The sequence below is a fragment of the Hyperoodon ampullatus genome, assembly GCF_949752795.1.
Source record: "Hyperoodon ampullatus genome assembly, chromosome: 3".
NCBI classification, from domain to species: Eukaryota; Metazoa; Chordata; class Mammalia; order Artiodactyla; family Ziphiidae; genus Hyperoodon; species Hyperoodon ampullatus.
The window spans coordinates 142,105,151-142,131,709 of NC_136916.1; the positions used below are offsets into that span (position 1 = coordinate 142,105,151).

A 26,559-nucleotide genomic window follows, 5' to 3' on the forward strand; every position below is an offset into this window, starting at 1 on the left:
CTCCAGAATACCTTACTTATCCATTTTATTAAAAAATAAACTCACTCTCCAACTTACCAAATAATTATAACAGGTCCTATTTTTATTCAGAAACAATCTCTCTTCTGTATGTCACCCTCTGCCCTCCTGGCACTGCTTCCTCCGCACCCCCCACCACCACCCCGCACGCTGCCTTAGGCTCTGGTCTTTCCCGTTCTCCCTCTTCCACTGCCACATTAACCCGCACCTTTCTCTATTCATCATTGTAACTGCATTTTTACTCTAAAGTCCCTTATCTTACCCTCACTTTCCAGAGGGAACTTCCTCTGCAGAAGTCACCAGAGAGCATATTTCTTCTTGTTTTCATCTACACATCAAGTTTGGCTTTTAATATTGGTCAGAAGCCACCTACCTCCTGGAAATGACCTGCGTTGTTTTCTTGCCAAATTCTTGCCTCAAGCGTTACTGTCTCTGAGAATGCCACATGGAGGACACTCATTTTCTCAGTTTCTTCCTGCTAATAATGCACGACTGTGGCATAACCGGCTTTCCCCTTAGAGAATCAACCAATAAATACCTCTCTCATTTCTGTCTCTCCTCAGTAAAGAGAAGACTGAGCCATATAAACTAACATCAATTCCTACGCTAGAGGTTAAGACCCACTTATATATACCACAGGCAGTATTTCCCAATCATTATATCATCCATTTTCTTGGCAGATTTTTCCAGAAGTATTGCTTACACTGCTAACCATATTTTCAGTTTCAAGGTTAAATTAAAAGGTGGGATAAAAGAGGAATCAAAACTTGAATGCAATACTGTAACTTATCCTGCAAAACTCTGCTGCCAGCTTGGGGGTGTGGCGGGGACGAGAAAGAGGGGGAATATTCTTATCTCAGTGAAATGATAGTATTGGATAGATCAGTGCTAGACAAGTCACAGTTGTCAAACCATTTTAAGTATATTGAAAACTCTGAACAATCTGTAAAGCAGTTAAGCCACAGGGACTACAGCTTGTAAATGAAGCAAACAGCAATGATGAGTAGCTCATTGCTTCCTGAGTAAAAATCTGCTCCTTAAAATGTTTAAATTAAAACTAAACCCATTAAAATCCCTGTCTGATATTTTAAGAGAGAATGTTTGCAGGAGAGAAGTGGTAAATTATTAATACAGTGTGGACATTACTATGTAAGTAATATCAGGAAAAATTTTATGTAGGTGAACTGAGGGCAGCATATATACACATGTATATATATAGTTATACACACACAGGCACCTGCAGATTTACAGGTCTCTCCCCACACCCTCAAAAAAGGACTTGAAAATAAAATTTCCCAGAGAGAATTAAAGTTTAAAATCAACAGTCAAAGATATGGAAAGTCATCTTAAAGAGACAAAAAAGCTTTCAGGCTAGCAAGACTTCACTGTAACCAGAAAAACTGATTAATCCATCCAAACAAAAAAGGTTAAGTCTAGCAGAGGTGGCAAAGGTGGTACTATGAATAATGGTAACAGTAACCACATCACAACAACCTTTATAAAGTTACAGTGGGTAACAACTTCAAGAGGATTAAGACTCAGCTAAGATCACACGGCTAGGTAAGTGGCCCAGGTCATTCCATCTATATCACAGACCCAGGGAGGACCACAAAAAGGAAAAGCAGGCTGTACAAATGTTAAGTGCTTCCAAGGATTAGGGGCCATCATAGAGATGGAGGGACATTTAAATCATCTAACTCCCTTGCTCCAATCCAAGCTAACCAAGCAATTTAGGGATCCCTTGGCTGCTGACATAGCTTGCCTGCTTCTAACAGTGGGGCAAAGAGAGAAGTAGCATGGCGGGAGCACATGAACTTGAGGGATACGACCATCTCGAGGATGGAACAGAGGAGACTTTTGAACTACACAGCTTTCCTCCTGAGGTCCTCCTCACCCCCATTTACCACGTACTCATGCCTACTGGGAAGGAGTGGTAGGGCAGAGAAAAAATGTTAATTGGAGAATAACACAAAGGCAATGTAGTTATTATATATAGGGCAGTGAGGTGGTGGGGGGAGACGGAGTGAAAGGGAAGCTGTTTCTTAAGCAAAAACAAACATTTAACCCCAGAGCCTATTATTTGATAAAATAACAAGCAAGGAAAAGGTAGAGGGAGAGCATCAAGGTGTTATGACCTATTTAGAGGGGCTCAGGAAGAGAACACAGTACTGAGGCAACAGTCCAAATTTAGAGATTTTAGTCTTCATTCCTATTAGAAAGACTGATCCCAGGAGAGCATTACGGCACAGCAGTTAAGAGGATGGGCCCTGTGGCCAGACAGACTGGGTTCAAACCTCAGTTCTGCCAGTTACCCAGGTGAGTACCTTTGGGCAAGTTTCTTAACCTCTCTCTACTTCCTTTACATCATCTATAAAATAATATATAATAATACTATAACAAAATATAATATAATATAAAATAAAATAATTATATAATATATAATACAAAACAAGGTTGTTGTTAAGACTGAATTCATCCACACAGTAGTTGCTGCAGATTATTATGCTGCTAACAGTGGAAGGTGTACAGGTGCTGGTGACCTTCTTTTGTTGGTGCACGCCTTTATGAAGAACCTCTAAGGATTAAGTATTCAACCACAATTCTAAACTGTATAACCATTATAAAAACCTACAAAAACTGACACAAGGTAAAACAAAAAATCTGAATAGTCAGACATGTATTTTAGAAATTGAGGGGGTCTGGGAGGGATGGATTGAGAGCTTGGGATTGGCAGATGCAAACTATTATACATAGAATGGATAAACAACAAGGTCCTACTGTATAGCACAGGGAACTATATTCAATATCCTGTGATAAACCGTAATGGAGAAGAGTATGGAAAAGAATGTATATATATATATATATAGATGTATAACTGAATCACTTTGCTGCACAGCAGAAATTAACACAACATTGTAAATCAACTATACTTCAATAAAATAAATTAAAAAAAAAAAAAAAAAAAAGAATTTACTGCCAGAAACCTTCCCATAAAGAAAACTCCAGGCCCGGATGGTTTCATTGGTGAAATCATTCTTACAACTTCATCTTGCATCTTTAGTTACTGCCATAAATGGGAAGACCCTGCTCCTTTCCAATCTCATCCTATATTTTCCAACAGAGCAGCATCAAGCAGAGCACTGCATATGTAAAAATTGAGCTTAAACCATTGTGGAGTCAGATTATATCTTTGAAAATTTAATCAAAAGCTACAGATCGTCTCCCACAAAAATAGGCAAAACACACAAAATTTTGCACTCAACATCAGGAGGTCCACTAACCCCTATGAAACCAACTGATGGACACCCAGAGATGCTAATTCTTCCTGACCTCATTCTAAAAATACCTTTTAGTAATCTTCATCATCATAACTTTAAATTCTTTTCAAAGTACCAAGGAATTCTTTTTCTAATTTAATTCTTAGGTCCTATCTTTTAGACTTATCCTATCCATAAAAATTCCCCAATAAGTTCATCACTTCCTAAATGACTTTCCCAGATGTCACTCGATTCTTTCCCATTATTTATATTTCCAATCTTGTAAGCAGCCCACCTTCCCCCATCCCACATCCATGGCTCACACCAAAAGATCTTATCTCCTTTGGGCCTAAAGAATCACCTCCAAGGCAAATTCTGGCCAGGATGTACAGTTATATTCCTTATCAGATGCAAGAGGATGAAAAATGGAAATTTCATATTCCCCCCTGGTAGTTATCATTCCCAAGGCTACCTTTAGATAGCTGTTATTTTATGAAAAGAAATCCTCCATCCTTTAGCCAAGAGAGGATGCAATGAAGTTAACAAAGCATTCCTAAGAGTCTGTGTAGGCAGACTCTGAGACCTTTAATTGCGACGTCATATTTTTCTACAAATCCATATTATCCTATTAAGAGGCTAACCAGAGCTCTGATTTCCAGTTAAGTCACAGAATGTATAAAAGATAAAGCACTTAGATAACCAAGTGACAGGATATAATTTGAGAGTGGGAAAAAACGAAGCTAATGTGTGGCCAAGAAACAATATAAAGGACTCAAGGAAAGATTTCAATAGAAAAAAGAAGAAAGAGTTGTACAACATATTTTATCTTAAAACTACATTCGCTTTGGAAAATCATATATTCTACAGTTTGAGATATACAGAGATTTAACCACAGATGAGGTAGGAATAGGGAAGACTCTGAAATCAAGAAAAGCCAAGATATAAAGAGAAAATATGAAAATAATAACAGCAAACGACCAGTGCAACAAGGTATACTTTGTGCAGGAAAGAAGTGATAGGGTTTTACTCTAATGAGGACAGTACACCCAAGATTCCACCGCTGTACGTGCAATCATTACCTACCGCCGTCATTTCAACTTCCTCATGTTTCACATACAACCCACTACCTCCCCCGAACCACTGCACTGAAGCACAATGATTCTCTGCATCACCTGAGGTCCCAGTATTGTTCCCTTTCCCCCCTGCTCTACTCTCATGCTAATAATTACCAATCTCAATCTCCATCTCCAACTTTCCCATCTAGGACTCCTGTAACCTCAAAGTTAATACATCAAGGGCTTCCCTGGTAGCACAGTGGTTGAGAGTCCGCCTGCCGACGCAGGGGACACGGGTTCGTGCCCTGGTCCAGGAAGATCCCACATGCCGTGGAGCGGCTGGGCCCGTGAGCCATGGCCGCTGAGCCTGCGCGTCCAGAGCCTGTGCTCCACAATGGGAGAGGCCACAACAGTGAGAGGCCCGCGTACCACAAAAAAAAAAAAAAAAAAGTTAACACATCAAAAATCAACTCAGCTTCCACCCAAAAAACCTGCTCCCCTTCCTGCTGTACCTTTCTCAAATAGGAGCACCGTGACTACCTAATTCCCAAAGCTATCCTAGACTCCTTCCTCTCTCTCTCACTCCAAACATCAATGCAAATGCTACGTGCCTTCAATTTTACCTCCTAGTGAGTCTTAAATGCCATCCTTTCCTCATCTTCTCTACTTTCACCCCGTGCTTGGTTGAGGCCCTCTTACAACTTCTCTAATACAACAGGCCCCTAATCAATTCCTCTCTGCCTTCAAGTTCAGCCCCCTCCAATCTACCTGGCTCACTGCCATTACAGTACAAAGCTGACCGCGTCACTGCCCTGCTTACGACTTTTCAGTGATTACCCACTGTCTGTGAGGTTCTTGCAGGATCTTCTGGTCCACATCTGCATCTTCAACTGCCACCATTCACCTCCTCTCACTCCCCAACCCACACACGTGCACTTAATGCTGTAACAACACAGCACTGCTTGTGTTCCTCTGAATATAGCATGCGCTTTGGGAATTCCTTTGCATCGTGTAATTCTCTTTCATTTCAACACGATTTCAGCCCCTGGAAAACATGTTTTCACCTTTTAACACTCGGGCTTTCCTCGCTTTGTAACGCCTTCCTTGACCACCGCTACCTTCCTCGGATTAACCCCCCTCTTGCTCCACTCCTTCCCTGCCTTCTACATACTTCTATTAATGCACATATGACATATTTTATTACTTGTTCACATGAGTGCCCTCTCTACCAGACTGTGAGTTTGTTGACAGAGCAGGGTCGTGTCTTTTTTTAATCATCAAAATGTAAAAACATGGCTCTAAATCACTCAATAAACATTACTTGGAATTAATTAAAATGATGTCTTCACCCGTTAAGATTTCCTCTCACATTTGAACTATCCCCCAAAGAGATGGTTTTGAAAAGGAAGATGTGTGAATATAAAGAGTATAAAATACAGTTTAAGTTTGAGTAAAAAAAAAAATTAACCCAAAATTACTTGGAGAGCTAGAAATTCTAAGAAATCTTTTAAATGGACGCATGGCAACAGAACCAGAAACAAAACATGAGCATAATGTGGTAAAAATACTGCCTCAAAGACAGAAGCCTGACACTTGAGATGATACACGGCAAAATGTGCCAAAGCCTAAGGAACTAACAGTCCTGGTTCTCATTTTTTCATCAGATGTGACCCCATGAGAAAGAAACACATGGAAGAAACCACTTACAGAGCAGAAGCAACTACTTTGGACAGTGTTCTGTACACTTTAAGAATGGCAGAATCCAGGAACTTCCCTGGCGGTCCAATGGTTAAGACACCATGCTTCCACTGCAGGGGGCACGGGTTCGATCCCTGGTCGGGGAACTAAGATCCCGCATGCCATGCAGCACGGCCCAAAATAATAATAATAATAGAAAAGAAAAAAAAAAAAGAATGGCAGAATTCATTCTAAATTTCTTACACTGTGTTGACGAAAGAGCTGGTATTTTTCAGAGCTGGAAGGATGTGAGAGACCACCGCCAACTCCCTCCATTTACAAGCGGAGACTTGGGGCTTAGAGAGGAACCCAAGTCTCACCACTAGTTAAGTGGAGGATGAGAAATGAGGACAGTGGCTTCTACTTTCTCTATCTGGGGCTCTTTCCACTACCCCACACTACCCTTCTGCAGGTGAGTTAGGTGCTATATTGTTTTTTTCATTTTGTTTACACATAAAGAGTTATTTGTCTTTCTTAATTCTAAGAGTCTGTAGGTGGTATCTAGACTTTATTTAAATGCTAATAATGGTTTCCACACTCATAGATTACTTTCATCTTCTACTCTTTTCTTACCCTAACAGGCATAGCAACTCTCAAAGTACAGTCCCATCAGGTTTTGGTAATAATACTGACATCAGAACATGCCATCTTAAGTCATCACTCATCCTGGTTTGCAAAACCTAGCTATCGCTTCACTGATATTTCATTAAAAGCACTACCATTTCCCTCACTAATCCTAGTGAAGCAGTTTCATTTTACAGTAATAAGAAAGAGGAATAGGTGGGGACAGTAACTATTCAACAGGCAGGATTGGAATTACAGAATTTGAGGACCACTGAGGCAATGGGATATAGCATATCGAGCTAATAGAGCATTTTAAGTCCACAAACAGGAACTCTGGGTTCCCCCAATGATTATAAAGTCAAGTATCTAATAATGAAATCACAAAATATAGTAACAGTATCATTGATTAAATGCTTGCCATGTGTTAGCGACTGTTCTAAGAGCTTTACGTACATCATCGCCAATCCTCACAAAATACCCAAAAGGTAGGTACACTACAGATGAGGAAAGTGAGCAGTAATAGCACCAGGATTTCTACACACAAGGGGCTCACACGTGGCAAAACAGAAGGGAGTAGAGGGCAAGTTGGGACTTGGTTCCAACCCTTCTTAAAGAGACATAAATCCCTGTTTACTAGGTTGTATGTGTGTCTGAGGTGGTGAGAACCTTGATGTACAAACAAAGCACGACTTTCCTCAGGTGGACAATTCGTGAAGCAGGGCAGGAGGGACTGTGGCTGCCCTTCCCCCAATGCCACATACCTCTTAGCACCTCACGAAAACTGAGGACTCCAAAGATGGAGGGCTCTGTCCGAAGTGATGAAGCAAGTAAGTATGGCCGGAGTTGGCATTTGAACCCAGGTTTGTGTGGTTTCAAAGCCCTTTCTCTTTCTACTCTGCCACGCTACTTCCTTCTCTATAAATGCCAGATTGTCTAGGAACCATGCAAAATTAGTAGGTAGCAATTCCACAAATCACAAAATATGAAAAATAAATTACACCTCTGAGAACCCTAAACTATCACCCAGAAAGTCAATTATCTAATGCCCTAGAATAGCATGCATGCTACAGATTCAATACTTCCTAAAGTAGGGCTCAAGTACATTTTAAAGTACACATTCCCACACGAATGACAGTAGTCTTTTTTGGCGGTACACGGGCCTCTCACCGCTGTGGCCTCTCCCTTTGCGGAGCACAGGCTCCGGACGCGCAGGCCCAGCGGCCATGGCTCACGGGCCCAGCCGCTCCCCGGCATGTGGGATCCTCCCGGACCGGGGCACGAACCCGCGTCCCCTGCATTGGCAGGCGGACTCCCAACCACTGCACCACCAGGGAAGTCCAGGAGTCTTTTGTTAAAAGTTCTTTTGTTGGGGTAGAGGGGCATGGGGGGAGGTGGTAAGAAGAGAAAATGGTCTCCTTTGAGAGACTCAAGCTGGTTTAGGACCAAGTTGGTTCACAGGAATGAATGGGTTTTTGGATTACGCCAGCTACTGGGTTTAAAGCTGAATATAATCCAATGACATCCAATATCTTCATCCTAATTTGAGAGCCTAAAATGCCCCTATTTTAAGAGGGAATTCATCTATTCATTCAACAATCTCCAGGTAGGCCTGGGCTAGGAGGTATTACAGAGGCCACAGAGATGTGCAGGACAACTCCGAACAGTTCCTGCTTAGGAGTACTTACAGCCTAATTAGAAAAATCAGATAAACGTGTGAAAGGATTAAATAGCAGCAAATGAACAAATTCTAAAAGGGTGAGTTGCCAAGAAGTGGTAGAAGTGAAGGAAGGAGAAAACTCTGGGCTTTTCAGGAACCAGTGGTAGCACTGTAAGCCAGATCTTGAAAGGAAGGGGGGAATCAGAATTAAAGGCAGGAGGGCAGGGAATTCACAAAGGTCCAGGAACAGGGAAAGGGGCTATTACAAAACAAATCCACAAATACCCAGATGTTCTCGCAGAAGGGCAAACTGAGGTGTGTACAAGGATATTCATGGGCTCGTGGTTAAATAAATTATGGCACATCCACACAACGAAATGCAGCTATAAAAGTGAATGAGGCAGCTTTATATGTACTGATGTACATTACATACTGCTAAGTAAAAAAAGCAAGGTACAGAGAGTGTGTATAGTATGCTACCATTTGTGTGTTTACAAAAAACAATATTTATACATATATGCTTGTATATGCTTCAATATTCACGGACTATCCATGGAAAGATATAGAAGAAATTTATAAATGGTGGATACCTCCGTTAGCTGAGGACATGGGTAGGTTAAAACCAAGGGACTGTGCTCTGCAGAAGGCAGGTGGGCTAGAGAAGATCTTAAGTATCAGGGTAAGAGGTGTAGAGAACATGCAAACTCTAGAGCATGGTTTCTCAACAGTGGCATCACTGACATTTGGGGCCAGATAATTCTTTGTTGTAGAATTATCTACAACTCTTTGTTGTAGAACAATCTACAAAATTGTTGTACAATGCTGTCCTGTGCATTGTAAGATGTTTAACAGCATTCCTGGCCTCTACCCACTAGATGCTGGTAGCACCCCACCTCCCACCCCTGGTTGTGACTCCCAAAAATGTCTCCAGACAATGCCAAGGTGCCCTGGCAGGGAAAATCGCCCCTGGTTGAGAGCCACTGCTCAAGAACCACAATATAAACAGTTAACATACAAAACCCTGTTTTACGTTCCTATAAATTAACAAATGCAATATACACTCCAATATGGATCTGAGGAATATATTGGACATTGTTTTGAAATGACCTTCATATATCTGTCATAGTTTCTCAAGTTGTGATAATTCAGGTCCCTTCCCAAATCTGAACTATTCATTTTTAACCATAACTACCCCATCACAGATGTCTCTTTTCTGCATTTGTTGAATACAAGTGATAAAAGTGAAAAAGAAAGGCTAAGTACATTTTCAGCAGTACACAGAGGGTGGGCGAGATTCCCCAGCGGGCTTCCCATGATGCACTGACCCCCTTGGATCTCTTCAGCATAACTTCTCGAGTTAGTAGACCAGCCCCACCTCCTCCAGATATCATGTGCTCTCTAGGTCCAAGATCTTCTAGGATGCCAAGGAAGGCAACCCTCCCACAGAAATCTAACAGAAAACTATATTTTGGCTCAGCTTCTGAAAAACTAATATAATTATTGACACAATAAGAATATAATTACTTGTATTATGCTAATAATGTTTCTTCTCATAACTCTTAACGACCACACAAATTACAAGACGCTGTTCAAAAATAATGAAAGACATCACTCCTGTTTTTAAGATTATAAAGAGAATGATTAGTTTATAAAGCCAAGAGAGGCTTTACCTAGATTCTACATACCACGATTTCATTAAGCTTAAAGCCATTTCTAATATACCACAGTGAACAGGGAGAAAAAAAAAATCAAGACATCCAACAGGCTTGAATATTTTTCAGACACAGATCTAAAACTTTTGTTGATTCTCCTGTGTCTTTTCTTTTCCCAATGCCAGAAATCCAGTAACACCCTGGCAATCTTTGCTTCGTATTTTGAAGTCACTGATTCCTCCAATACTGTTGTAGATGAAAAGTTCTGGATTTCATTCTCATGAAATCATGCTCTTCAAATTTTAGTATTGTGCCGACTACTTGTGCTTAGCTCTCAGAAGGTTGGCTCTCATTTGTGGAGGTGACCTCCAGTGACCTGACCCTGCAGTAAATACACCTGTGAGTCCCTAAGGAAGGTGCTTAAATGTGTCCGCGGCGAAAAAAAGAAACTCACCATTCTAACTACTTCAGGGTAAGTCTGCTCTGTCAAACAGCCTCTGCTTATTGTAATGTAGTCCACCAGTTCATTAAGAGTGGAGCGCTTGTATTCTTTCATTTTAAGATCAGATAGCGTGTCCATGAAGTCAAAAATGACACAGCACTGCTGAAGTTTCTTTAGGAACAGTTCAGGCTGCTCTGAGGATGGAACGTCTAAGAAAAAAAAAGGAAATGGTGTAAGTCTGTCATCAATTTCTAGGTAACAGGAATTCTCTGTGAAAGTTAACTTCAAAAGCAAGCTCAAAAAAATAAGAATTCACATGACAACAGTGTTCTTTTAAACAGTTACACATGGGCAGGAGGGGATACCATATCCACTACTTCAGAGACCTTGTCTTTGGAAACTACATGGTACCAACACAATTGACAGCATTTGCTATTCAGCCACCAAAGATTGACCAAAATCCCAAGAGCTGTTAGAGAGTTGAAGCAAATTTTAACCAAAAACACCCCAATGTCAACACCCTTAAGCCAAAAACACTGAAAAAGGTCAAACTTTCCATTATAAGGTAGATACAGAAGTTTTCACTGTTGGTTTAAATTAATTTTACTAAAATAATTTCAAAGCAGAAATGTCAGTTGATTCATTTTAATTTCATGCTGACATCCTTGGTATTTAAAGCAACTGTTGGGTGTGTGAGTTTATATTTCTTGTTTTGTTTTGGCTTGATATCTATGACGCTTCTTTGTCAAAGAAACTCGAAAAATCAACAAAATCAAGCAATACCAACTCTCTCAAAAAGGGCACGTCAGTAATGGGACAATGCGAGCAAACTCTACTAAAATCTAGGCTCTCCCTTTTGACCCATCTTCTTCCTTTACGGGGGGAGAAAACCACTAACATTTTTATTAATATGTTCTCAGAATAAACATCTGTTCTTTTCCTACAGGCAGCAGGTCAGACATTTGGTTTGGTGTCATTTCTAAAAAATATGTAGAAATTTTACACTAAAATTCCCCAGCGAGAATGGAAACCTGACCTACAGTTAGACTTGAAAGACACCAACTAAGTTGTCGATAGCTCTTTCCACTCTTATCTTCTTTCCACTACTTTATTCCACCAAACTGGAGCTTCTCTGGAAAGGCGATGAAATTATAACAAGAGAACCTCTGCTGCCTTCATCCAAGGCGATTAACTCATTAATCCTCAGAACACTCTTTGAGGTAAGCAGGTGGCATCATATTATTATTCTCTATTTTTCACAGAGAAAATTAGAGACAATCATGAAGGTCCCACAATGAATGAGTTATGAAGCTGGGCTCAGCACCTGGGTCTCTAACCACACTCCCACATTCCTTCTGTACGACTCAAGAAGGACTTGAACAATGTTTGGCCTGTCACTTGCTACCATCCTCAGTTGCCAGCCTCCCAGTAAATGCTTTACAGTGGCCTCACAGCGTGGGCCACCTGCTCCCTGGAGGTAAGTGCAACGGCTAACAGCACCCATCTTACAGCCACCAGCAGCAGGGAGAGAGGGCTAGATTCCTAGTCACAGGATCTACATGACTCCTCTGCACAACCCCCTTGCCTCCCCACAGCCCACAACCCAAGCGCCAGCCCATGTACCCAGGACCTCATGGATAATTCCCCCCAAACACCACCTACTGACATCAACTTTGGGGTAAACCTAGATGAGGTGCAATGGGCATCAGAAAGTATAGCATTTCCCTACCAGATATAAGGGAACAAGAAGTAGTCGATGTTTTTAAAGGTATATAGCACCACTGGTACTCTCAGCAAAAACAAGTTACATATTTAGAAATTATTCTCAACCAGTGAGTTGCCCCTTCCATCACCACCCCATAAATCCCCAAAGGCCTAATGTATCTTATAGTCAAAGAATTGGGGACTTGAGTTCAGCCATGACATATGTCTTATTCTATGACCCTAGACTTAATCACTTCTGAAACATTTAAGCTTTATAAGAACTAAATTTAGACAAACCAAGCTTTCCCTTTCATTGCTATTTGCTTCAGGTATTTACATAAACAAACAAAAACTAAACAAGGCTGCTTATCAACATGACTATATCATTAACCAATGAATTATATGTACACGACCATCATGGTTAATTACTGAAGTCTTCTAAGTTCTAAATCAGACTCCATACCTCAAATCTGAAGGGGAGTTTTGACAATGCACAGGGAACAAGAAAAGGCTTATTAATGTAACATTAAAGTCTTCAGGACAAATTTTAATTAATCCTACTTTTGATACAGTAACTTTAATAATGCTTAAAAAATCAGACCATGTACATGGAGAACTCCTTAACTCAGCATATGTAAAAGCATCTATAAATGACAGCTTTTCCTCCAAAAAGCAAACCATCATTTAAGCAGTGACAACAATGATTACTCTTTGTGGTCACTGCAATGATACTCAAGAGATTCACATTTGGCTACTTAAAAAATTTCAGGCAGTTAACATTTAGCTCTTTTTCTTAATGTTAGACAGTTGAAATGTATTCTTTATTTATCCAAATTGATATAATGTCATAGACAAATGTGAGGCAGGCTATCTACCTAACCAACGGAATAATGATAAAAGCTTACATTTATTGAGCACTATTACTGGGTACTATTTAAGCACTTTACATATATTATATCTTATTTAGTCCCAACAACAACCCTATGCAGTAGGTACTATTTTCAATTTAACAGATGAGAAAACCAAGACACAGAGAGAGTCAGTGACCTGTGCAGAGTCTTAGAACTAATAAGCAGTGGAGACAGGATTCCCACTCAGGCAAACTGGCTCCAGAGCCTGAACTCTTCACCACTGGGCAACAATCAAACTCAGTGAAACATAAGAGTAATACCATATTCCATAAAAGAGGGTATGTACAAAGAGAAAAGAGGAAGAACACAAAAAGAAATCAGCCAATTAATTTCCAACATGCCCTCATTATAAACTATCATGCTGAACCCCTCTAGCCCATTCCCCAGAAATTAACACATACAGCAACAAGCTATGCTTTACCCTTTATCACAGACTAAATTCCTCTAAAATAACTTCCTTCACCTAAATTAAAGAATTTAAGTAATCAAGACTGACCAAAAGAAAAAAGGGGAATGGTGTCCTGAAAGAGCCAATTCCATTACAACAACTTTTTAAAATTGTGTTCTCATTCGTGCTGAAAGATGACCTAATTCACAACAGTCCAAGCATAGGGCTCTTCCTATAATGTTTGGCCCTCAGACTGCCCCACATGGCTGTGCTGCTCCCACCCTCCTTGCCCTCATTTCCCTAGACCCAGTGGGATATAAAAAAAGTAGAATGTGAAAAGGTAGGACCAGCCAGGATCAGAGAAGGAACACTCTGAGTAGTGCAGAAGGTTCCAGTGATACAAGTTTAATGTCTATGGAACCAGTCCCAGTAGCAATACAAATATTCTTTTTAAAGAAACATTTGTGTATAGCTGATTCACTCTGTTATAAAGCAGAAACTAACACACCGTTGTAAAGCAATTATACTCCAATAAAGATGTTAAAAAAAAAAAAGAAACATTTGTAAAATGTATCAGGTACTAGGCCATAAAGAAAATCTCATAAATGACAAAAAGAAGAAATCAGACAAGCAGTACATTTTGACCACATGCAGTAACACTAGATTTTAACAACTCAAAGCTACCCACCTCCCAAATCCAAGCCACCTGAAAATCTAAATGTTTAGTAACTTCAATGAAGGAAAAATATATATAGACGTTCAAAATAAATGTAAACTAGAAAAATTAAGGGTCATCACAGAATCCCAAAGCAAACCAGGCAATGGATGCTTGTGTCATCTATCTTCCAATGGAAACCTCTGTCCTGCACAGGCCGTCCCTAACAGCAGGAGAGGAATCCCACAGAATCATAACCATAAATAATGAGGAATCAGTAAGTGGTTATATAATACCATGCAGGTCATTAGCACAACAACCCATCCATCCAATGTTAGTATTCATTTAAAGGGGAGAGTAACTGATCTAATGATCCCAGCTTGATAAGATTCCATAAGGTCAGATTCCACTGCTCTGGAAAAACTCTTAGAATTAATTTAATTTCCAGAATATGTTTCTCACCCAAGGAAATAATGTACTGACCAGCTAAATGGTCGATGCTTTGGCAGTTGCATTTCTCACTGTATTGTCCTTCTCTTTCCTTTTCAGCATTAGTCATTTTCTCACACGTGCTTTTCTATCACCATCTCTCAACAGCCTCCTATCAATTTTCATCCGTAAGTTGGGGAAATGATTACTCTCACCTCCAAGGTGTTCATACCCAAATAATTTTAAAATTTACAAGTGCAAAAGGTAATGGAAAAATGGGCACAGAATTCAACAGTAGAGGGAGGCTGCAAGTACAGATTAAGGGACAAAGATTCTCCTGTGTCTAAAGAACAGTCAACAGGCATTATATACATTTAGTTACACAAGCATACATGTGTGCACGCGTGCACACGCACACACACACCTGTCCCCTCACCCTCATTATGATTTTAAGGGCTGGTTGTTTATTTATTATTTATTTGTTTATAACTGGCAGAAGCTCCTTCCTCCCTAATCAAGAGCTTTCATTGTTCCATCCCATCTAAAGTTTGGGGCATACAGTCCTGGATCCAGTATCAGCCCATCTTCCCTTGGGGCCTGACTCAGTCAAGACTTTGCAAAGCAGAAAGTAGCAAAGGTACAAGAAATAGAACATGAGCCCAATGTCCTTCGGGTTTGGTGCTCTGGCACTCCAGTCAAATCAAATTGTTGAAAATCATTGCAACCTGCAAATGTGCCAACCGAGGAAATAAAGAAGGCCCACAACATTAAACTGATCAGACACAATATCACAGGAAGAAAGCAGATTGGTTTAAAAAAAAAAAATGTGGGCTGATAAGTTATTTACACATAAGCTGTTTAAATGCATACAGATAAAATTTCCATAAAATGGTCATGTTTGCATTGGAAGCTAAGCAGTAACATTTTTTGAGCTCCTGATGAACAATATTTATAGCTGGTTATTCCCATTCTAAAGAAATGGAAAACATATTCTTCTAAATTAACAATACTTTTCACCGGAAAATGCCCTACAATATTACACACTTAGCCCTTCTACATCCATTTCCCCTATTCTCACAAAAAAATAAAGGTACCTGCAGAGATTGAGCATGTAAATGTGGTCTTTGATCCCTTCCACCTCATCCTTTAGAACTTTCCTTAAGGTGAACACATCCCCATCCAAGTATGCGATCAGTCCCTCACAAACGACCCTCCAAAACTTCAACAAAGTCAATGAAAATTGTACCTGCATATGCATATGAGAATATATTTACAGAAAATTAGTCTCACAGCACAGAGAAGAGCTTAGCACTAAAATATTAAGTTGACTTAGCCTTGAAGGACTAAAGTGTGATATGTTAGCACATGTGGTAAAATGCCTAATAGCCTGTCCATGTGGTCTGGCTAAACCCTTGCCACCAACTTTACTTCTAAACATAGATACAACAGGTAGCATTCCCTTTTTGTTGTACCTATTTCAAAAAACCTAAAAAGAATCCTATTTTATTTGTGGAACTATGCTTCCATTAGGAATTGCTTTTGACACTTGAGAAAAAAAATCACAGACATAGCCAACAATATTTCATTACAACACGAAGACCACTATAAATCCTTACAATGAAGCAGATAAGAAAATCAGGCTTCATGTACTATGAACTGAACCCAAGTATACCATGTTGGTTACACAAGATAGTTCCATGTTAATAAGCAAATAAGAAACTGACATGTGAGCTAAGATAAGTATTAAATACCTGACCATTCCAATTACTTTATTACTGTATTCAAAATAGGGGTTCCAAAAAAGTTTGTAGTTGATGATAGTGGTGGTAGTGGGGTGTGTTTCCACTACAAGGTATTTGTATTTTATAGAAGCAGCTCATGTGATTTCAATGTGTGACCACAGCTGAAAACCACTGTTTTTAAAGTAATAACTTTTAAAATCCTTCTTTCATCTCCTTCACCTTTGAAATTCTCTTTCTCAGTTTATTTAAAGCTAACAGGGAAAATTTCTGGTTTTCAAGCAAAGGCAGGTCGTTGGCAACACCTACAACAGTGAAAGCATTCCTTCTTTGCCTTGGCTATAAATATGTGAATGTAGAATTGGCTGCTTTTAGAACTCTTCGCAGTCTATTAGGAAGATCGAAAAACACTTTGCTGATTATTAGCATACACCTTTTTTTTTTTAGGGTCAAAACATGTCTCATAGAACTACTACACCATAAAAATAGTATCAAAAGAAGGAAACCAAGGTGCATTAATTAAAGAAACCGTAAAGCAGATAAGGCCAGTACTGATATTTCAAGGTAAAAAGAATGATGACAATGTTAACGAACATTCACTACTGCAAAGCACTGTGCTAAGCTCCTGACACACATTATCCCTTTTAATCCTCAGAAGACCTTATGAGTGGCCACTATTAATATCCCAGTTTTTCAGATGAAAAACAGGGGCCCAGACGGCTAAGTCGCTTACCCAGCATCACCCACTACTAAGGACCGCAGCTAGAATCTGAACCCAGGTAGTCTTACTCCAGTGCCCTCACCAATAACAATAATGATGATGATGACTGTGATAAACAGTAGCAGCTAACAACCACCACCTCCACTGGGGCAATGGGTAAACTGTCATGGCTGGTTATTTGTTTAAGAAAAGATGTAGGGCTTCCCTGGTGGCGTAGTGGTTGAGAGTCCGCCTGCCGATGAAGGGGGCGCGGGTTCGTGCCCCAGTCCCGGAAGATCCCACATGCCGTGGAGCGGCTGGGCCCGTGAGCCATGGCCGCTGAGCCTGCGCGTCCGGAGCCTGTGGTCCACAACGGGAGAGGCCACAACTGTGAGAGGCCCGCGTACCGCAAAAAAACCAAAAAAACCAAAAAAAACTTAAACAGCACAAAATTAGCCTTAAATGAGTGAACAATAGTAGGTGGGTAAATTAAAGTTTTAAATAATAATAATATATTAATGATTCCTCCCAGCTTGGACAAGCAACATGTATTATTATTCTTTCATGGATCTCTCCAGTTATCCTTTCCCAAAAGCTGACAAATAGGTACACTCCAGTTTATAAGCAAAACCCAAAGGTGTCCACTAATGCAGAATAGTGGCCTCAGCGTCAAAATCACAGGATTCAGAGCTTTCACACTGTTTTGACACTATGTTCTACTCAGAAAAAATAGGAAACACACACATGCACACACACATACACATTTCTAATAAATATTTCTGTTTCCAACCTTTCGTAATTCTCCCTCATGCTTTACCTTCTAATGCCAAGGTGGTCATTGAAACTTGTCGGGACAAGAAAAATAAAGCATTTAAAAATGGATCAATGCGTAGGGGCTTCCCTGGTGGCGCAGTGATTAAGAATCTGCCTGCCAATGCAGTGGACACGGGTTCGAGCCCTGGCCCGGGAATATCCCACATGCCGCGGGGCAACTAAGCCTGTGCGCCACAACTACTGAGTCTGAGCTCTAGAGCCCGCGAGCAACAACTACTGAGCCCACGTGCCACAACTGCTGAAGACTGCGCACCTAGAGCCCGTGCTCCGCAACAAGAGAGGCCACGACAATGAGAAGCCCGTGCACCGCAACGAAGAGTAGCCCCCGCTCACCACAACTAGAGAGAGTCCACGCACAGCAATGAAGACCCAACACAGCCAAAAATTCTTTTTAAAATAAATAAATTTATTTTAAAAATTGATCAATTCCTAATTATAGGTATTGCATTACTTTCCTGACACCAAACTTATCAACAGGACAGAAGCCACCACAGCTTCTAACACAGTCGATCTCTCTACTATCAATTCATTACCTACGGGCTTCTTTGCACAGCTGAGACACCAGGAGGATAGGGACCAGGGCCTTTTGAATATAAGGAATTCCTGAAGCATGCCGGGCTATACCAAAATAAATAAATAAATAAGGGCTGCAAGAATTAATTATACAGTATTCTAAAGTATCCCTGACAGTGGCTCCCTCTGGGGATTTTACCAGTAAGATTATTAAAAAGAGCAGGTTGACTTTTTTTTATTTCAGGAAAAGGAATTAAAATAATAACTAGCCACCACCTATTTCCACTATAATTTCATAAAACAAAAGGACCTTTAGGATAGTAAAAGAAGAGAAAGGACAAACCTAGAAATCCTTCCTTAAAAAGGAGGGTGGTAATCCTCCACACACAGGTACACACGCGTGCGTGCCTGCACACATGCGAGCACATACACACACAGAGATGCGTTTTCTCTCGATCTTGCTTCCCTTCTACTTCTTTTTCACTTTGCCCAGTACCAGTAACAACTTTTCCACTAGTCTGTATTTGGGACTCTCTGAGCCACATCATTCCTTTGTTCCAACATTTCTAGCATGGATAACAGATGTCCAGCTGTAATGACAGTACTACTTTCCATTGTATTTAGACGACTGTAAAAGCTGAGAAGATAATCATATACCCTGTATTAGTATAGGAGTACCTCACTCTGTGGCAGCCATGGAGCCCTTAGAAATCCTGTAACATAAAAATCCTCATAAAACTTTATACATAACTCCATTCAAGGACTTGCCACATTACACTGGGACCTTTTTTTTTTAACCGATGAATTGTGTCTTGTTCTTCTTTTAATACCCAGCCCCTAAAAGAAGTTTCTAGAATATGGTAGGCACATAATAAATGCAGGTTGAGTCAATAAATTCTACATATTGAATCTTATTTCCCCATATTTTTAACCGTAAATTAGAACTTTATTCCTCTAGAAATAAAATTATACTGAATAGAGGAAAAGGTTTAATATAACATATTTAATAGAATAAATTATTTCCTAATATTTTAATAATACCAAGTCATGAAATGCAAATTTTACAACTAAGATGGACTAAGTATAAGTCAGACAGAGAAAGATGGATATTGTAGGATACTGCTTATATGTGAAAACTAAAAAAGTCAAACTCTTAGAAACAGAGACTAGAATGGTGGTTACCAGGGCTGGAAGGGTAGAGGAAATGGAGAGATGTTGGTCAAAGAGTATTAACTTCTAGTTATAAGATGAATAGGTTTGGGAGATCTGATGACAGCATGGTGATTATAGTTAATACGGCTATATTATATACTTGAAAGTTGCTAAAAGAGTAGATCTCAGATGTTCTCACTACAAAAAAGAAATCATAATTATGTGACCAGATGGAGGTGTTACCTAACACCATGGTGGTAATCATTTGGCAATATATGAGTGTATCAAATCAACATACTGTATACCTTAAACTTACACAATGTTATATGCCAATTATATCTCAAGAAAACTAGAAATACATAAATAAAATTTTAAAATATGATGGTTTTTAATGATACATTTATGAAAGTAAAAAGAAAAAAAAAAAGTCCAGCTGACTTGACAAAAACCTAACTAAAAAATGCACGATTCCTTAGTTCTTTGAACTACCTGCCCCTATTAATATCCAAAAAGATAATGTCTTACTTTCTAACATTTTCTTTAAAAAAAATCTGGCTGACTTTTAAAAACAAACAGAGTGGTTTATATTCACAGGTGAGAGAAAAATGCAACAGAAAAAATATTCAAAATGAAGGTGAATGCACAAAATTAATGAAGTAGTATTACTTGGAATGCCCTTCATAGCAAAAATATACTAATAATTTTGTCAAGTGTATCATTAATAAATGAAAAGTGGAGATCTGGTGCAAAGAGCATAGGCTTTGCATTCATTCACCAAATATTCACTGAACACTCACTGAGGTCTAAGCACTGCAGGGATATCACAACGAAGAAAAGAGACAAAAACCCCTTCTCTCACAGAGCTTTACATTCCAGCAGCAACAGACAAATAACTGCAACTAAAAATAATAAATACATTGTATGGTATATGCTCTGGGGGAAAATATACAGGGCAAGGGGGATGAGACATGTTGGGATGGAGGGTATGATTTTAAGTGGACTATTAACCTGAAAGATGGCATTTGAGCAAATACTTGAAGGAGGTGAGGTAGTCAGCCAAGAGGGTATCTGGGGGGAGAGTGCCTGAGCAGAGGGATAGTAAACGCAAAGGTACCCTGGCAGCAGGGAGTGTGCAGGTGAATCTGAGCATCAGCAAAGAAGCGAACATGGCTGGAGCCTGAGTGGAAAGTAGGGAGATGGGTCAGAAGAGTAAGGGACGAGGAGTGTAGGAGATCATGTTGGACCTTGGGAAACACCGTAAGGACTTGGTCCTTCACTCCAGTTCTGAAATGGAATCACACCTTTATGGTTTACTAGGAGATACTGGACAAACCACTTACTTCTCTGAGCATTAGTTTCCTTATCTGTAAAACTGAGAAAATGTACTGCACAGGGTTGAGTGAGAAGTAAATGAATAAGTGTTTTGTAGGCTGTAGAGTGCTTTCCAAAAGTACTTTCAAAAAGTTATCCTTTATTTGACAAACGTCTATCAAATATTTACAACATACAGTATGGAATCAATTCCCTATTTTATAACTCCTATTAAAACTATTTTCTGTAGAGAAAGACTTACATTTACTTTTTTGGTACATCTTCAAAATTACTTTAAAAGCATTTACAAAATAAATTCTAAATAAAGTTTTAGAAATATTAATTTTTGAAATTTTATCGAATAATACCAAAGTTCAATTAAACAAAGGCCATCTATTTAAAACCCTCAGATAGGGACTTCGTGGTGGCACAGTGGTTAAGAATCTGCCTGCCAATGCAGCGGACACGGGTTCGATCCCTGATCCGGGAAGATCCCACACGCCGAGGAGCTTAACTAAGCCCATGCGTCACGACTACTGAGCCTGTGCTCTAGAGCCCGCGCACCACAACTACTGAAGCCTGCGCGCCTAGAGCCCATGCTCTGCAACAAGAGAAGCCACCGCAATGAGAAGGCTGCACACCGCAACGAAGAGTAACCCCCGCTCACCGCAACTAGAGAAAGCCCGCACAGAGCAACAAAGACACAACGTAGCCAAAAATAAATTAAATTAAAAATAAATTAAATTAAAAATAAATAATTTTTTAAAAAATGCCATGAATTCAGAACACAATGAAAAAAAAAATTTATTAAAAAACACCCCTCAGATAACCACAATTTGTCTTCTCTCCCACATTTGGCTTTTAAGATAAGGAGTAAATCATAAAATCATAATCTGATTAAAAAATAATTAATAGAACAAACTTCTGGGATGTGCCCAAGAGTCAGCACTGTTAAAGCCCAATTTTCAGCCAGGTTCAAAAGTATGAGCAACAAAAATCTTCAAAAAGACTACTTTCACTTGTGCCATGATTATAAGGTAAGAAATAAATTAATGGGATTACAGATTTTTCAGCAAGCACTTATCCTTCAGTTGACCCTCCCCCACCAAAAAAAAAACCTGCAATAAAAGAACACATTATTTTCAAGTATTCAGCTAATTGACCCACCCCCACCCAAACCCCTTCCCAAGGGATTACTTCTGCAAGGGATAAAAATGGCCTATCTACTTTCCATTTGTTTTGAGGATTAACATCAGGGGGAATCAGTTCAGAATGAGATGAACCTCAGCTATTTTAACAGTATGATACGAGGTTTAAAAACAAATTAAACTACTGAGCCTGTGCGTCTGAAGCCTGTGCTCCGCAACAAGAGAGGCCGCGATAGTGAGAAGCCCACGCACCACGATGAAGAGTGGCCTCCACTTGCCACAACTAGAGAAAGCCCTCGTACAGAAACGAAGACCCAACACACCAAAAATAAAATAAAAATAAATTAATAAACTCCTACCCCCAACATCTTAAAAAAAAAAACAAATTAAATAGATATATATCACATTAACATCAATTAAGCCCATGTCTGGTATTTCACAACTTATAGCTGACACCAAAGATATCATTAAACTTTTTTTAAAAAAAGATTTAAAGTACAGAAAAGAGTCAACTCAATGTTGCAATGCCAGCTTAGAGATGCTATTTCTGAACCTCAGCTGGGAGTTTTAAACATGAGACCTTAAGCTCCTGAGAGTGACAGAGGACTGAGTGAGTACAGTGGAATGGCCTCTAATCCCAATAGTAATAAAGAGTGTATATGTACAATTAAAGTCATAATCTGGGCAATAAAATCCAGCGATGACATGTAGTACACAACACTAATTATGGAATGTGCCTATGATTCATACAAATTAACAGAAATTAAATATAAATGTAAAGCCCATATATAAGGTTTGAGGAAATCCAAAATTCAGATTTGAAATACCATACTAAGAAAAATGAAATCCATTTTGAAACCTTATTTCTTATTATGTATAAAAACAGTACTGTCAAGTATAAAACAACAGAGACAGGAACTTACATGTACGTACTCATGTATTATGTACATACGTATGCATAATTGTGAGTGCATGACTCCAAAATGGAAACTTAGAGAAAAGTAGTACAGAAATTTTGTAAAAGACAAAGAATGTATCTGGAAAGCCTAACACCTTCAGAGCAGAGAAGCATTTTAAAACACTAAATAGTAAGATATGATACGAGTTAGAACCAGAATATTTATGACATAAGTCCCTTCTTTGCTACTGATTTCCTGGCCACAAATATCTGTCACCAAAGGTAGCAAGAGTCATTGAAACTTGAAGATAAGCCTGCTAATGAGGCAATTCTAAGCACAAGCCTCTTTACTGAATCTAGATATAATTCAGTATTCTATACCCAATGTGGTACCCCAGGGCTTAGCTAAATATGCCACTGGGTAGTACAAACATTTTCTCTTCAGTTATACTAAAAATAACTTTTAGGAAACATATTCTACAACTGTATCTTCCACTTAAGGAGCCAGACCAAATACGAAAAATAAGATCTGGCATTAATAAGAGTAATAAAATTAACACTAAGCAGGGCACCTAAGTCTACTACCTCAAAAGTTTGTCAGTTGTAATTCTGGAGGAACATCACAGAAATGTTTACAATGCCAAATTAAGTTTGATTTCTTTCAGCACAATTAAAAATTGGAAACTTGAAACAAATATAAACTCATTCTCCATTCTTCCAAATGGCTGAGATTATTCTTCAGGTCCCACACTTTGAAGTCGGGGGCCTGGGTTCTAATCAGACTCCTCGGTGTACCAGCTTGGCAATTTGGGGAGTAGGATGGCAGTTAAGATAATGGGCTACAAAATCAGACTGCCAGAATGCTGGATTCCAAGGCTGGCTTTGCCACTTCCTAGGTGGAAAACCAGAGGTGAGACTGAGTGCATTCGTTTCCTCATGTAAATGAGGGCATAAGAGTAATACCTATCTCATATGATTGACTTAAGGATTAAGTGATTGAATAAAAATAAAAACACATAGAACAATGTCTGGAACACTTTAGGTGCTTAATAAACTTTAGCTGTTACATTGTTGTTGTTAAAAAGCACTGCTGAGCTTATCCTTTGCAAAATGAATCTAGGAAGAGTAGCTCTGTCACAGTGACAGCTCAAACATTTCATAAGATAATACATAAAATGTTTCACACAATGCCTGGCACATGGAAAATGTTCCATAAATGTCAGCTTTCTAAAAAATACCTAACAAATGAACAACATAAATTGATGACACATGTAGGGTTTCTTTCTTCCCCTTTTGTGTGTGTGTCCAATTGTGTAAGCCATATTTGAAGGAAATAATATTGAACTTTTGACCTACTAATATCCAGTGAGATTACTTCGCAATAAAATTGTAATTTAATTAGAGGAAAGGTGAAGATGCTGACTCAATTCAATATGTGAAATGATTCTGCCGTCAGGACATGCATCAGCAATGTGTCAAAATCCTGAAGGGTGAAGAGAGTCAGCATTTGGATGAATGAATGATGGTCTAACAGAGCACTGGGAACAGAAAAGCAAGAATTTATGAGAAGTACAACAAACTGGAGGAGCACTGCCAAGACCAGGACACCCCAGGTTCTCACACATTCTCAAAGACCCCTTCAGATACAATCAGATTTATGCAAAGTTCACAAAGGAAAGAAAAATAAACAGTGTTTCACAGCTTTGTCCTTCAAGCCTAAATTTTAAAATAATATTAGTATTCACAGATGTTAATACTTATAAATTTTAGCTAAAAGTAATAACAGTAATTTACACTTAAAATGTTCTTTACAATAACATATTTATAACAAACATTACTGACCTCCCACTAAAATAACATCAAGTACTGAACCACTTCAAAGTATTTTGTAAACCTGTTTTCTTTTCCACACACTGTTATTTAAAGATCTAAGGTGTTAGTTAAAATTCTGCAAACTTTTTATAGCCTCCTACAAGGCTTCAGGCTAAGTCTGGAAGGAACACCGATAGGTAGTTTCAGCCTTCCCAGACAAGTATTCACTTAGAATCTACTATGTTTAACTTGATAATCAATCATTCATTCATTCATTCCACAAATATTTACAGAACAGTTTTTACATGCCAGGCACTAGTTTAGGCCTTAAGTACACATTTCTGAGCAAGATCAAACAAGATTCTAGCCTTCATGAAGCTTACAGACCGAAAAGGAAGAAAACCTAATTAAATGGTCATATACATAAACATAAAACAGGCTGCACTATGAAGAAAAGGTACAAAGTACTATAAGAGCATATATTGCAGAGAATAAAAAAAGAAATGTTGCTTATCCTCCAAAAAATTCAGTCTGGTGGGAAGCAAGATTAACATATGCAAATAAGAGCAAAAAATATAATAAAAATGCAATTAAGTACCTAAATTTCATGGACTAAAAGTCAGGAAAGTAAAAGCATTTAGCAAGGACCTAAAATATTCCAGCCAGGGTCCTTCCACGTGTTCTCTCATTGAGGCCTTGCAAAAATCCTGAAAGGTAGGCATTAATATTCCCATTTTACAGGTAAGAAAACTGAGGCTGCAAGATATTCAGTTTTATTAGTATGGGCCAATAACCGTGGTATAGAAGTAGTTTCATTATACAGAACCAGAAGGTATGATAACTTTACATCAAAATGGAATCCTTCTTTGACATTAATTTGGACAGATACATGTGGCAACAGGAATGTGGAGACCAGAGCAATGAATCTGTCCTCCTCATCCTCTACTTCCCTTTTTACAGCCCACCTCCAACCCTCCAAGGCACATGGTATTTTCACAATCACACCCTGTGCTCACGACCTTTCCACACTTACAAATATCTGCCTTGTCCTCTGAAAATATGGTTGATTACCCTGAATGCTAAAGGGCTAATGGGTTTACCCCCACAAAGAAACATATTTATACTATTGCAAAGACTTCATAAACAATAACAAAATGGCTTCATCCAATGGTCTAATTTGAAAAATGGAAATTTCAAACAAAATGGGCAAGTTACTTGGAGCCCCTCCAGCGACATCTGTATTACTTTCACGTCATCATAAGGCAAGCCTTATCGACAGATCTTGGGCAGGAATAAAAGAGCACATCTTGATAAAAAGAGAAAATATCTTTCTTTTCTTCCAGTTTTATTGAGATATAATTGACATACAGCACTGTACATGTCTAAGGTGTACAGCATAATGATTTGATTTACACACATCATGAAGTGATCATCATAATAAGTTTAGTGAACATCCATCATCTAATATAGATACAAAGTTAAAGAAATAGAAAAAAATTTATTTTCTTGTGATGAGAACTCTTAGGATTTACTCTCTTAACAACTTTCACATATAACACACAGCAGGGCTAATTATATTTATCATGTCGTACATGACATCCCTAGTACTTATTTATCTTATAACTGGAAGTTTGTACCTTTCGGCTGCCTTCACCCAATTCTCCCTTCCCTCACCCTCACTCACCTCAGCCTTAAAAAGATGAAATATCTATTCTGAAGTTTAAAAAATTTACATTGGGGCTTCCCTGGTGGCTCAGTGGTTGAGAGTCCGCCTGCCGATGCAGGGGACACGGGTTCGTGCCCCGGTCCGGGAAGATCCCACATGCCACGGAGTGGCTGGGCCCGTGAGCCATGGCCACTGAGCCTGCGCGTCTGGAGCCTGTGCTCCGCAACGGGAGAGGCCACAACAGTGATGGGCCCGCGTACAGCAAAAAAAAAAAAATTTACATTGTTCGTTCATACCATTAGTGCACACTGAGTTCA

General features: G+C 39.2%; 1 protein-coding gene across 2 annotated transcripts in view; it reads right to left on the minus strand.

Moving 5' to 3' along the window:
- PPP2R5E (protein phosphatase 2 regulatory subunit B'epsilon) overlaps positions 1-26,559 on the minus strand; it is a gene marked incomplete at its 5' end in the record, with an annotated part of 155,017 nt that overhangs the window by 61,173 nt on the left and 67,285 nt on the right. For both annotated transcript variants that reach the window (XM_079698800.1, XM_079698799.1), the window contains one exon: positions 10,395-10,591. In XM_079698800.1, coding sequence (XP_079554926.1) covers positions 10,395-10,591 — 197 coding nt within the window. The remainder of the gene's footprint in view (positions 1-10,394; positions 10,592-26,559) is intronic.